Source organism: Trichomycterus rosablanca, chromosome 3, assembly GCF_030014385.1.
Source record: "Trichomycterus rosablanca isolate fTriRos1 chromosome 3, fTriRos1.hap1, whole genome shotgun sequence".
Lineage (NCBI taxonomy): Eukaryota > Metazoa > Chordata > Actinopteri > Siluriformes > Trichomycteridae > Trichomycterus > Trichomycterus rosablanca.
In genome coordinates this window covers 12,803,920-12,819,221 of record NC_085990.1, presented here as the reverse complement: position 1 = coordinate 12,819,221, position 15,302 = coordinate 12,803,920, and the positions used below count along the sequence as shown (strand labels likewise).

Here is a 15,302-nt window from a genome sequence, read left to right as displayed (position 1 = left end):
GTTCCAGTAATCCATGTCCTTTGTTGACATGTCTTCAGCAAACTGTTTGCGGGCTTTCTTGTGTAGAGACCTCAGAAGAGGCTTCCTTCTGGGGTGACAGCCATGCAGACCAATTTGATGTAGTGTGCGGCGTATGGTCTGAGCACTGACAGGCTGACCCCCCACCTTTTCAATCTCTGCAGCAATGCTGACAGCACTCCTGCGCCTATCTTTCAGAGACACCAGTTGGATGTGACGCTGAGCACGTGCACTCAGCTTCTTTGGACGACCAACGCGAGGTCTGTTCTGAGTGGACCCTGCTCTTTTAAAACGCTGGATGATCTTGGCCACTGTGCTGCAGCTCAGTTTCAGGGTGTTGGCAATCTTCTTGTAGCCTTGGCCATCTTCATGTAGCGCAACAATTCGTCTTTTAAGATCCTCAGAGAGTTCTTTGCCATGAGGTGTCATGTTGGAACTTTCAGTGACCAGTATGAGAGAGTGTGAGAGCTGTACTACACACCTGCTCCCTATGCACACCTGAGACCTAGTAAAACTAACAAATCACATGACATTTTGGAGGGAAAATGACAAGCAGTGCTCAATTTGGACATTGAGGGGTGTAGTCTCTTAGGGGTGTACTCACTTTTGTTGCCAGTGGTTTAGACATTAATGGCTGTATATTGAGTTATTTTGAGGGAAGAATAAATTTACACTGTTATATAAGCTGCACACAGACTACTTTTCATTGTGTCAAAGTGTCATTTTGTCAGTGTTGTCCCATGAAAAGATATACTTAAATATCTGCAGAAATGTGAGGGGTGTACTCACTTTTGTGATACACTGTATATACTTATCCATGTGTGCAGTGCAATGAAATTCTTTATTCACATATCCCAGCTTATTTGAAAGCTGAAGTCTGAGTGCAGGGGCAGCCATTGTACAGCACCCCAGGAGCTGAGAGGGTTAAGGGCCTTGTTTAAGAACCAAACAGTGGCTGCATAGCAGATTCAGGATTCAAACCCAGAACCATTTATTTGATAACATTCAACTTTCCCCAGTAGACTACCACTGTCTATGCATATATAAAATACCCATTATTAGGTCTGTTAGGGTGAAAACATTTTTATTAGATTTTTTATTTGATTGTAGTTTATGACATAGATGGTACTGCATTAGGAGTTTAAAGACAAATTAAAATGACCAATAAATCATGTGTATGGCATATACAGTGGATGGTGTATATTAGAGTATTTTCGTTTTGCTTTTAAATCTTTGTATTTTTCATGCATTTCTTAAAATATACCCTGAACAATCAAATCAGAGCACTAGTAGTGACACGACCCTGCTTTAGAACATTTCCACAGTGCTCTAAATCATTTATGCAATTATTTGTAACTTCATTAATAAGGCAGCAACTACAATACCTGAGATTCAAAACTGAAAGTGGAATGTGTGTAAAATATTATAGTTGTGCGCTCAGGTGGCACAGCAGTCTAATACTTTAGCCTACTATTGCAGACAGTTCACACTCACCAAGCTCTCAAGCCTCGGGAGTGACGTGACCAGGTACTTAACACACACAACAACACTGTCTGAGGAAAAAGAGGTCAGATAGGGACGTCTTCATTGTTGCAATAGCAGCCTCTGTTATCTGGTTAAGGCACCAATAAAAGTAATGAAGGATACACGTAGGGCATAGCGTGACTGTATGTGGTAGGACTCATTTTAAGAATTTACTGCTGGCTGAAGTACAGCTAGAGACTTTACACGTTTGAGGGGGTAGGTGATAGTCTGCAGCTCTAATAAGCCAGTGTTGGGTAGAAGCAAGAGGCAGAGAAATTAAAGTGGGAATTCTGGAAATGACTAGATCAGGAGGAATGCAATAAGAAAATATATAAACAAGCAAAAATGATCACAGTGAACTATTAAGATAAATATTAAGATAACAATAGTTAAGACTGCACAGAGGATTGTGGGAACCAAGCTTATAAACCTCATAAACAAACCAGCCTGTGTTATTCACTCACTCACTCTTTGGCCTGCTTATCCTAATCAGGGTCATGGGTGGTACCGGAGCCTATCCCAGCTCTCAATGGGCGCAAGGCACACAGAAACACCCTGGACAGAACACTGGTCCATCTCAGGGCAGACACACAAACACATTCACACCTTAACACACACACACACACACATAACTAAGGGCAATTAGTATCTCCAGTTTACCTGATGCATATTTTTGGACTGTAAGAGGAAACCGGAACTCCTGGAGGAAACCCACTTGAACACAGGGAGAACATGCAAACACCACACAGAAAGGAACCCAGATCGCTCCACCTGGGAATTGAACCCAGGACCTTCTTGCTGTGAGGTGACAGTGCTCAAAGCAATATTTTTGCTCACATCAGTCCTACCACATTGTCTAGTGTCTACTGTTTTAAACTGTTCAATGTAAAAACTGTAAACTATAACAGTCTCCACTCCTCTTGAATGGCTTTTCATGACATTTTGGCATTTGTGGCCGTTTAGTCATTTATGAGGTCAGGCACTGATGCTGGATGTTAAGCCCTTGCTGGAAATCAACAGGGTTAAGGACAGGGCTCTGTAAAAACCTAATTGGAGTCTTTAATAATGGAGGGGTGTCCCAGACTTTTGGCCGTATAGTGTCTGCCCATTAGTATAACTGGACCCAACCATAAAATTCCAAGAACTGACAAAGTCTAAAATAATTGTCCTTAATTGTCCTTGATGTCAGACTTCATTATCCAGCGTTTCGGACGTTTTGGTGTTTTGTAGCTTTAACCTCTTCAGAGCGTGTGGATAATATTTAAGAAATATCCGATGAGCCACATCGTAAGTATTTCCACTCGGCTTTGACGGGTACTTCACCTGGTTGTAGACGAAACCTTTCTCGATTTGGAACACAGCCTGGTTGAAAACATCCTGTTTAAAAGGCTGGCCTCGGTCCACACACTCCACGAGCTTGGTGACAAACAGACTCCAGCGCCGCATGTAGTAATCTTTTATTAGCCCTGCCCATTCTTTGCTAGCGTAGTCCAGGATGTTTCCGTCGGGTCCCCACAGTGTGATCTGGTTCCTGGCGTTTATTTGGTACAGTTCCGCCTCCTGCTCGTCCATACCTAACGACCGCGCCTGTTCCAGCCACGTCCCCAACAGGAAGTGGGCATCGCTGGAGAGGAGGTGGTCCAGTTCGGGTAGGAGGTCGTAGATGAGCACGCCTCCAGCAGTCAGGAGTTCAGAGAGATTTTGGGCCTGAGGGGTGAGTCAAATCAATACATTAGTAAACACAGATAGTTTTAGTTGTTTCTAAGTAAAGAAGCACAGCTTAAAATCAGCATTTGATGTTTGATTTGGGCAGTTGTAGCCTAGCAGTTAAGGTACTGGACTAGTAATCTAAAGGTCACTGGTTCAAGCCCCATCACTGCTAGGTTGCAAACTGTTGGGCCCTTGAGCAAGGCCCTTAATCCTCAATTGCTTAGACAATATACTGTCACAGTACTGTATATCGCATAGGATAAAAGCGTCTGCTAAATGCCATAAATGTTTGTTTTCAGGCCACATGGTGGTGCAGCAGGTGGTATTAAAGCCGCACAGCTCCAGTGACATGCCAGTGGGTATACTGGCTACTCTAAACTGCCCATATATGTGGCTAAGTGTCAACAAGTGTATTATGCTCTGATGGACTGGCACTCTGTCCAGTTTGTGTTTCTGCCTTGATCCCAGTTGGGTAGATGTAGCCTATTACTTAATAAGTATAATTATGTTATGCATATAATTGTATTTTAAATCCTCCCGCCCCCGTCGGTCTGTAAAATTATATCTTATATGAAACCGGTCTGTGGTGCAAAAAAATTGGGGGCCGCTGTATTAGAAAATTTTTGGGTCAGGCATTACGTTGGAGAAGAAAGCCTGGCTGACGATCAGTATTCCAGTTCATCTCAAAGGTGTTCTGTTAGGTTGAGGTCATGGCTTTATGCAGGTCACTTAACAAACCCGGCTTCAATCTTGCTAAAACATGAACAGGCCTTCCCAAAACTGTTGCCACAAAGCTGTAGGCATATCATTTCTTTTACACTATTGATTCTATACACTTCTATACAATTAATCATTATGATGAATGTGCTGTCCACATACTTTTGGCTACACAGTGCAGGTCTTGCATCTTACCTGGAATGCGTCTCGTATTTCCTGGTAGAACTGTGTGGTGAGATGCTGAAGAGCCTGGCGCGTCACGTCCACCAAATCGTAGCTGAACGTTTCGACTGACATTAGCGAAGGTGCAGCTTCCAGCATCAGCCGCCAGGCCTCATAGACGTCAGCGGGATCGTACCAAATGTCCGTCTGCATCTTCAGAGACGGTCGGTGCACCAGAGGACTCTTGTTGTGGTTCTTGTAGCCGGGAATGGTGCAGTTGTACACGCTGCGGAAAAGCAGCCGCCAAGCCAGCACCAGGCTCTCGTTGGTGGTGTCGTAGCGGCGGTTAGCGTACAACGACACCCATTTGCTCAGGTTGACGGCTTCCTTGCGCCACGCCAGTTCAGTCATCAGCTCGTACACGACCGGGTTCTGTTCGATGCCCTCTGGTGCGATTCCCAGCCCAACCAGAGTGGATCCTGGGAAGTGCTGGGCCTCGAAAGGCCCCGAGTTGACCTGCTCCACAGCGCCAAACAGGCCGCTGTTGCCTCCGAAGTTGTGCAGCATGCACCAGATGAAGGGCTGGCCGTAGAAGGACTGGGTGAAGTTGTAGGCAGGCATGGACTCGGCAAACAGGTCAAGGACGATCATACGCCCCTGAGGTACGCCATGGAGCAGAGCTTCGATCTGAGGAGGCTTCCAGAAATCTGGATTGTGAACGAACAGCCATGCCTGCATCAGCCAAATCGCTTTTGGGTCCACTGTGAGGAAACAAGAGCGTCTGAGTCAGCTACGAAAATTTTGGTTTATTACAGTAATCCCTCCTCGATCGCGGGGGTTGCGTTCCAGAACCCCCCGCGAAAGGTGAAAATCCGCGAAGTAAAAACTATGTGTTTATATGGTTATTTATTTTTATAACCCGATTCCATCGGCTTTAGTATTTAGCATCTTGTCATTAAAACCAATGGATTGGGCCGCTCAGGTGGCGCAGCGGTAAAAGACACGCGCTGCAACCAGAGCTGGATTTCGAAGGAGCGTCGTTTCGAATCCAGCTCTGCCTTCACGGTCGAGGCTGGGCGGCTATGGACAACGATTGGCCTGTTGTCCGGGTGGGGGGCGGGACTTGAGACCGTAGGGGATGCTCTCTCAGGAACGGGGCGGTCGCGCCCTCTGCTGGCTGGTTGGTGGCGCCTGTATGGAGACGGGAGGGGGTGTGGCGGAGTGTGTGATCCTCCGTGCACAGTACTCTGCCGCGCTACACTCGTCAAGTGTGGGTGATAAGACGGTCGATTGGCTGTGCACGTTTTGGAGGAGGCGTGGAACGGCCTCATCAGCCCCAATCAGGAGCAGGAATCCGCACTAATGAGAGGATGAAAGATGGGACGAAATTGGACGTGCTAAATTAAAAACAAAAACAAAAAAACAATGGATTAAGGTAGCACAGCATGCTAACGTCAATATAACATCTCCCCTCATGTAACGATAACGGTTACATTTCCTGACAAGCCCGAACTTGCAAATAAAAACACTCGGTACAAGTTTATACAAGTAAAAAATCAGTAATATTTTATTTACGTTTGAAAAGAACTCCATTCGTTTGTCCGCACCGTCAGCCATGTCTATTTTTCAGCGAGAGAAGCGCGCCCGACCCGCAATGAATTCTGGGATTGCCTTGATCACTAAGGCAGCGTCGGATGCTCACTCGTTTTTGAGTTAAAATAACGTTGAAATGTTAAGAAGTGAGGATATTAAGGCATCTAGGATTTGGAACAGCCTCCTTATCGGGAGCGTGCACAGGATGACGTAAAATGCGTCTATGTAGAAAGAGAGCTAGCTTTTCGAACACACCCATTGTCTGCAGAAATCCACGAACCAGCGAAAAATCCACGATTTATATTTAGACATGCTTGCAAATAAAATCCGCGATAGAGTGAAGCCGCAAAAGTCGAAGCGCGATATAGCGAGGGATTACTGTATTTACAAAGAAAACATCCACATTTAAATGACACTATGACCAAAAGTATGTAGACAATTCTAATTGCTGCATTCTTGTCTTGTAATTTTCAGACACTCTGGTCCACACTAGATTTTACATTAGATACATTAGTGGCTGAACATGGTCCAGGGTTGCAAGGACTTGGGTTTATTTATTTAATTTTATTAGTATTTTAACATCATGTTTTACACACTTTAGTTACATTAATGACAGAACAAGTAGTTACTCATTACACAACATTCATGTCATGGAAGAGTCATGGACAATTTTGGATCTCCAATTCACCTTATTTGCATGTCTTTGGACTGTGGGAGGAAACCCGTGCAGACACAGGGAGAACATGCAAACTGCACACAGAAAGGACCTGGACCACTCCACCTGGGAATTGAACCCAAGACCTTCTTGCTATGAGGCGACAGGTACTCTTACACCTCTCAAAAACATGAGTTAGGGGGCGCACAGGTGGCACAATGGTAAAACATGCTAGCACACCAGAGCGGACATCTAAAACTCGTTGGTTCGAATCTCAGCTCTGCCATCCGGCAGGCTGGGTGCCTATATGAACAATGATTGGCTTGTTGTTCCAGGGAAGGGTGCCAGAGGGGATTCCTCATAACTGATGAGAAAAAAGATTAGTTAGGTAAATTAGCTATTCCAAATTGCGCCACAAGCAAACGTGTCAGCTTGCATCGCCTTTTGATTGACTGGTGACCTGTCCAGGGTGTATTCATGCCTCAATCCAGGTGTTTTTGGGTGGCACTGGACCAGACATGGCATCCTGTTAAATAACCATGGGCATTAATACGGAGATTCCTTGCCCCATTTTGTGGCTATAACAGGCTCCACAAATGTTGGACAGATTTTCCATAAGTCCATAAGATTTTACACAGTAAATGTGTTCATTTGTGCCCATTTAATCAATAGATCAGGTCAGATCAGGTGCTGATGTCGGATGAGAAAGTCTGTCTCACAACTGATGTTCCAATTCATCATTCAGGGCTTTTTGCAGGCTACCGTAGTTCCTTTGCACAAAACCTGGCATGTCTTTATGGACTTTACTTTGTGCACAGTGAGGCGAGAACACCAATGAGCTTTTTTGTCGCCAGCCTTTACCTCTTCATGCATGGATGGAATCATCTTCAGCCACCTCTGCTACTTGTCATTTTTCTGATATTACATGATAAGCAAGCTGCAAAAAGAAAACCAGACATCCTTGGCGTCTGTAATACCTGATGTCATGGTGCTGTATACAGCATGGCTAACGGAAGCCAGATACGCTGGGTCAGAAGAGGAGGGCGTCATCTCATTAAAAGTGTCAGTGTTGTAGATGTGGTCTGTCCCGAACACTTTAATGACCTGAGACAGGAAGAGAGAGCCGATGTGCTGGAAGAGTGGATCTCGTGGATCCAGCACATACGCACAGGAGTAAGTGCAGTTAAAATGACTCCAGGGATCCAGCTTGGTCACATTCGCTTCTGGAAACAGGCTGAAGAAAACAGAGGAAAAGAAATCAGTGCATTTAGGCTTCAGGTCAATGCATTTAGTCAACTGATTATGTATCGGACACACATTACCGGCTGATTCCACGAGGTACGATCCCTGAGAACGCTGGCAGTACAGGGGTCATTCCGAACGCTCTCATACACTCCAGGATTTTTAACTGCACAGAATACAAACATCAGTTCAGACATCATCAAAACTAAAAGCATTCAGGTTGTGTATAAGAACTATGTCACTTTAGCTAGGATCCAGGATGCTTAGTTGGACCTATATTTTATAATTAAAACACACCATCGCTGAAACCCAGAGTTCAAGCCTCAGCGGTGCCAGGTCCTGGGTTCAAGTTTGCATGTTCTCCCTGTGTCTGTGTGGGTTTCCTGCGGGTGCTCCGGTTTCCTCCCACAGTCCAAAAACATGCAAGTGAGGTGAACTGGAGAAACAAAATTGTCCATGACTGTGTTTGACATTAAAAACTTGAACTGATGAATCTTGTGTAACCAGTAACTACCAGTCCTGTCATGAATGTAACCAAAGTGTGTAAATCATGACGCTAAAACCCTCGTAAATAATATAAAAATAAATAAACCTATTGCCTATTTAAAAGCGACCCCTGATGTCTTCTCAAGTATAGTGTGATACGGTTCAAAGTGGCACTCTGCCGGCGGCTAGTAAAAAGAAGAACCTGATAAATTCACACGTGCTGGACAGGTTCTGGTGTGCTTGGTGGTTTTTCATGGCCAGCATGTATATCATGCATGAGACAGAGGTTGGACAATGCAGTGGGTGGATTGGGCATTAGCAAAAAAGCACATACCTGCAGTGAGAACTGCCGGACGTGCCAGGACTGAGGCAGAGGGCCGCCCCACTCGAACAGATTTCCCATCCGATTCCATGCCAGGAACGCCGGACCCGTGAAGAACTGATCGATCTCTGTCTGATTTAAACCCAGTGACATGTAAACCTAAAACAGGACAAGAGAGAGAGGGGTGGGAGAGATTAGAATTGGGTTAGAACTTGATTCTTGAGGACTGTCTACTGATCATTTATAATCAGTAAAAGAAATCAGATTCATTTGTTTAGTTATGTTAGTTATGTAATAAAGTCTATATTTTTCCATATGATTATCCTGATGTTATTAAGAGTAAATATACAATTTCATTTTGGAAAAAAAAAGTGACAATTATCAAAAGAGAAAATACTTTTAATAAAAATTCTCACAGAGAGCCGCACCACGTATAGAGAATCATGCTATGCCCTATGTGCACCTTCACTACTGGTTCAGCAGCAATGCAATAGAACCCTACCCAACCCTACCTTCCTCAGGCGCAATCAACTGTGTCTGTTAAGCACCCAATTCACCGTTAAGACATGGACTTAAGAGCTCAAACTCTTGTTGGTGGGCTGTTTAACAGAATGTAATACCTTTTGCCAGATGGCCTCCTGTCCAGTAAATGCCAGTGGCAAATTGATGCCATTCAGAGCCATCCAGTCGATCTCTCGTTGCCATCTCTGCCAGTCCCACCACACGGTGGAGTAGCTCTGAGTGCAGACATTCTGATAATATCTGAATCTGGATACAGGAGAAGAACTGATTATAATATTATATTTTTGTGCTGTCAATTAAAATCCACATCTAAGAAGTCAAAAGGTGACAGGAACACCATGTCATCAAAAATATGTAGACACAGGGTTTTTTCTTTCAAAAACATCTTGGTATGAAGGAACTCTGTTGGCCTGCACAGAGTCATGCCCTTGAACCCTCTGAACACCTTTGGGATGAATGTGAATGTCGAAAGCTACCAGGTCTTCTCATTTAAACATTAATGTTTGTCTTTAAAAAACACTAATCTCTCCAAAATCTTGTAAAAAGCCTGACCAGAAGAGTAAAGGGGGCAATTTCATATACAAGCCCATGGTTGTGAAGTAAGCCCATGGTTGTGAAGATCTCCATCAAGATCATGGTCAGGTGTCCACATATTTTCGGCTACATAGTGCACACATAGGAGCTTGTATAGCAACTCTAATGCTTATTATATACATTTTGATCACATTCTTGTTGCTAACGAACAATTCCCAGGCTTGCAGAGTGTATGGGGAAAGGGGGGGATCATGCATGATTGCCCATGTGAAGCTAACAGACTGAGCATGCAAGCCTGATTAGCGTGTACTGTGAATAACAGAAATAAAGGAGGAGTTTTTCCATGGCTGAACAAACCAAACACAAACATCTCGAACAGGATTAGATCATACTAAACAATATACCAGGATGCATGGTGGGCCATGACTAAAACGACCAAAAATCAAAAGGTTTGGATGATCTGACCACCGAAACAGGAAATTTGCTTAATGGGTGCAAAGTCAAAAGTTTTTACACTTGTAAGACACGTCGATGATTCGTGTCAGTGATTCTTTTTCTGTGACTGAATGATTGAAACACATACTTCTGCAGTCTAAAAATATCTAAACTGATCGGACCAATGATCAGAACACTGCACAAAGTGTAATACGTTTATTTATAATTTTAACATTCGTATATTGGGGGACAATTCAATTTACAATTTGAGCATTTCTGAATATTGGGGGGGGGGGGGGGGGGGGGGGGGTATGTCTATATAATGTCCCCTCCAACATTGTATATTTTGGTTACAGCTGCTAGAGCACTGGTGTCACTGTCTGCAGTCAAGCAAGCTTTACAAGTCATGGGCTTAACAACAATTTTGTATCTTCAATCTTCAATTCACCTCACTTGCATGTCTTTGGACTGTGGGAGGAAACCGGAGCTCCAGGAGGAAACTCACACAGACACAGGGAGAACATGCAAACTTCACACAGAAAGGACCCGTACCGCTCCACCTGGGGATCGAAGCCAGGACCTTCTTGATGTGAGTCGACAGTGCTACTCACTGAGCCACCGTGCCGGAAAACTGCATTTTCAGCCACAGATTATGAAGAATTGTTTAACACTGTTTTCCGGTTTTCCACAAACACACAAGAGCAGAGGCTGTTACGGCTGCAAAAGTAAGGTGTAATCGAGTATTAACGACTGTGGTCTTTAAATTAGATGTTTCACAAACTTATGTAGTGGCCGAGGGCAGCACGGTGGCTCAGTGGGTAGCACTGTCGCCTCACAGTAAGAAGGTCCTGGCTTTGATCCCCAGGTGGAGCGTCCCGGGTCCTTTCTGTGTGGAGTTTGTATGTTCTCCCCGTGTCTGCGTGAGTTTCTCCAGGAGCTCTGGTTTCCTCCCACACAGTTAAAGACGTGCATGTGAGGTGAATTGGAGAGACTAAATTGTCCATGGCTGTGTTCAATATAACCTTGTGAACTGATGAATCTTGTGTAACCCAGACAGCCCAAGTCTCCCGGAACTTCCGGGAGTCTCCCGCATATACATAGCGGCTCCCTGATGCCCGCAAGTCAGACAAAATCTCCCGGAATCTAGAACGAGCGGCCAAGAACGCGCACACACACGCGCGACACAGACTTTTTTCCCCGATCGCATATTAAATCCGTTATCTGATATACAATCTAGCGCACTGTGTAGGACACATAAATCAATTGTCTAATATACTGTCTAGTGCACTATGTAGGGAACATAAATCTATGATCGAATAAACAATCTAGTGCACTATGCATGGAACATAATTAATTATGTAATACACTATCTAGTGCACTATGTAAGGAACACAAATCATCATCTAGTTATACTTTCTAGTGCACTATGTAGTGAATATGAATGCGTTATCTAATACACTATCTAGTGCACTATGTAGGGAACATAAATCCGTGATCTGATATACAATTTAGTGCACTATGTAGGGATCATAATTAATTATGTAATACACTATATAGTGCACTATGTAAGGAACACAAATCATCATCTAGTTATACTTTCTAGTGCACTATGTAGGGAACATAAATCCGTGATCTGATATACAATTTAGTGCACTATGTAGGGAACATAATTAATTATGTAATACACTATCTAGTGCACTATGTAAGGAACACAAATCATCATCTAGTTATACTTTCTAGTGCACTATGTAGTGAACATGAATGCGTTATCTAATACACTATCTAGTGCACTATGTAGGGAACATAAATCCGTGATCTGATATACAATTTAGTGCACTATGTAGGGAACATAATTAATTATGTAACACACTATCTAGTGCACTATGTAGGGAGAATAAATCTGTGATCTGATATACAATTTAGTGCACTATGTAGGGAACATAATTAATTATGTAATACACTATATAGTGCACTATGTAAGGAACACAAATCATCATCTAGTTATACTTTCTAGTGCACTATGTAGTGAACATGAATGCGTTATCTAATACACTATCTAGTGCACTATGTAGGGAACATAAATCCGTGATCTGATATACAATTTAGTGCACTATGTAGAGAACATAATTAATTATGTAATGCACTAGCTAGTGCACTATGTAAGGAACACAAATCATCATCTAGTTATACTTTCTAGTGCACTATGTAGTGAACATGAATGCGTTATCTAATATACAATCTAGTGCACTATGTAGGGAACATAAATCCGTGATCTGATATAAACTTTAGTGCACTATGTAGGGAACATAATTAATTATGTAATACACTATCTAGTGCACTAAGGAACACAAATCATCATCTAGTTATACTTTCTAGTGCACTTTGTAGTGAACATGAATGCGTTATCTAATACACTATCTAGTGCACTGTGTAGGGAACATAAACCAATTGTCTAATTCACTATCTAGTGCACTACGTAGGGAACATAAATCCGTTATCTGATATACAATTTAGTGCACTATGTAGGGAACCTAAATCCGTTAACTAATACGCTACCTAAAGCATTATGTAAGAAACATAAGTCTATTATCTAGTACACTATCTAGTGCACTAAGTAAGGAACATAAATTATTTTCTAATATACAATCTAGTGCACTATGTAGGGAACATAAGTCTATTATCTTTCACACTATCTGGGGGCTTGGGGTCCGGGGGTACCTCCCTGAAATGAGTTTTTGCAACTTGGGATGTCTGGTAATGAATAACTACCGTTTCTGACATGAATGTATCCAAAGTGTAAAACATGACGTTAAAATCCTAATAAACTAATAAATAATTAAATAAACTGTTCACCTGTGCTGGGTGTTGATCCTCAGGACTCCAGTAATCGAGGGGAGAGGTGTAGGTAGGTGCAGTTGATCTCCAGACCACGACACTTGGCAGTTGCAGAAGTACTTCAGATAGTTATAGATGCCAGTCGCTGTCGCCACCCCGGTGCTGCCCACCGCCAAAATGCGATCGTTTTTCACGGATCGGAGTTCACACACATCCAGCCCATCCGCGGATAGAGAGCCGTTAACAGACACAATAAACTCCCGAGATCTGTCACCTATCAGCCTCCTCAGCAGATCCAGCACTGCTCCAGCTTGAGTTTTATCACTTACTTTCACCCGCAGATTATTCAAACTCTCAAACTCACGGAAACTTCCAGAAACTGTGCTGAGGATCAACACTACAGCAAGAGCGTGTACCAAACCACACCAGCCGGCCCTCATGTTTATTTCATTCTATTCTTCTGTACTGGAGCCACCAGCTTCCACAACTTTCCTCCACTCGTGTAAACTCTCTCCCACAGAGGAACAGGAAGGAAACGCGAGTGAAGTCTGTCGTCCAATCAGATGCGCTGCTGGTGCAGTACAGTCCAATAGGAGCGCTGGAAGACACATCGGTTGTATTTACCACATGACTCGTTTTTGAATACTTTGCATTGCACATACAGAAATAAGAGCAATTTTGATGGAAATGAAAGTGTAAATTGTATGTACATTAATTGCGAACCCATTTTACGCACTTTGCGCATCCTACGCAAATTCACGAACGCCGCTAACAACGTAGGTCAGGTTCGTGAATCGGAGCATGCGTAGTGAGGCTCTCTATGAACCATGTTTTTTTTGGTGGAAAAGGGGTATCATTGCCTGCGTTTGTGTTTTGATAAACAAGTGCTATTTTCTTTTGACTTTGTGCTTGTAAATGTAAACAGATTTAAATATATTTTATATTTTAAATTAACAAGGACACATACCGTATATTCGGGCACTATTAAAAATGTACATATTTATTCACCCGGAAACCACAACTATGAGCTATGAGTTAGCCGCTTGGTGGTGATACACTACAATGGTAACGTTGTGAGAAAGTAAAGCACCCAGAAACAAGAAATCTGACCGCTTTAAACATCTGAATTTATCTACAACCCTACTGAGAGCAGCTACTTACAAAAAATTTATGTATTACAATATTAATATGATGAAGATTTGTAAATAAAAGAATGCATTTAGAAACAGGAATCACTGCAATTAGCTTAGCAGCTAACACTAGCGACAAAGCTAACAAATATTGACCTTGGATATTAACTCACAGCTGTAATTATTTTCGTATAGTTAGTGTACTGCACATATTTTTCATAATAATAGTGATGGTGTATGAGTTATTTGGGTTTTAGTCAGTATCTCAGCTGTGAACTAGTTGGCTAGGCTAGGTAATTGACAACTTCACACAGCTGTTCTAACCTTATTACTAGGGGTGGGCGGATCGATCCAAATATCGATAGTATCGATAGTTCAGTTTTACTTTTTCTTCGCTACATTTACAACGTTTCTCTTGTAGAGAGCATGTGTATACAGACAGTAGCAGCTCCTCTCACATCTTACATGCTCATCGCTCACCTCGCTTCCCCCTCCTGGTTTGCTGTGTTTTGTTGTGGTACCATCACGTAACTGAGAGAGGTGGAGAGATGCACTTCCTTCCCCACTGCCAAAAATTCAAAACAACACGAGCAAATTTTACAGACAAATTTAAACAACAAATCCCAAATTACCAAACACTCACAGAATTGGAAAAATTACAAAAAATTCTGGGAGAAGGGCATACTGCCCCCCTCGCCGCACAGTATGTGTCAGCGCTACACCGCCTGAGAAACAGTGGGTAACAGTTCTGTGTATATTTACCAGTGGCGGCTGCTGGTCTTTCAAAGAGGGGAAGCTCATTGTCGGCTTACATCATAAAATTTGTCAATTTATTTATACATAAATTCTGCCCTCCGTTCCTTTTCAAGAAAATGGCCTGTGATCCTATCGGACTTGACCAGTGTCCTGAAACAAATACTATGAGTGCGTTTTATTTACACAATGAACAATGGAAATGGTCAAGTAATTTCACCAAGCAAATACCAAGAAATGGGTTGCAGTTTGTCTTTCGACTTCACTCGCAAAATCCGCGATGGGACTGAAGCTCCCAGTGATTAAGTGATGGTGTAAATCTCAAAATAGCTGTCAATCAAAACGGGATTCAGCCTTTCGACTGATCCTCCAATCATCTTGCAGAAGCTCCGCGTCCAGACCCGCCCACAGCTCCATTCAGCCCCAGAGACGCTCAGCGTCCGGGGGCGGGACCAAATCGTGGCATTTATCCAATGACCGGCGAGTTTCGAAGCAATGAAAAAAACTTTTCCATGCATTTACATTTTCATTTTCAGCATTTAGCAGACGCTTTTTATCCAAAGCGACTTACACAATGAGCGGAACACGATGAGCAATTGAGGGTTAAGGGCCTTGCTCAAGGACCCAACAGTGGCAACTTGGTGGTGGCGGGGCTTGAACCGGC

At 43.1% G+C, this 15,302-nt stretch overlaps 1 protein-coding gene across 1 annotated transcript; it reads right to left on the bottom strand.

Annotated features, from left to right (window-relative positions):
- Positions 1–855: 855 nt before the first annotated feature.
- naglu (N-acetylglucosaminidase, alpha) lies at positions 856–13,349 on the bottom strand. Its single transcript, XM_062991854.1, has 7 exons — positions 12,774–13,349; positions 9,050–9,197; positions 8,442–8,588; positions 7,702–7,787; positions 7,357–7,613; positions 4,165–4,892; positions 856–3,249 (listed from the first exon to the last, which is right to left on the bottom strand). Exons 1-7 carry the CDS (start codon positions 13,193–13,195, stop codon positions 2,728–2,730), a joined length of 2,310 nt encoding a protein of 769 aa, XP_062847924.1. The 5' UTR covers positions 13,196–13,349; the 3' UTR covers positions 856–2,727.
- Between the last annotated feature and the right edge of the window lie 1,953 nt (positions 13,350–15,302).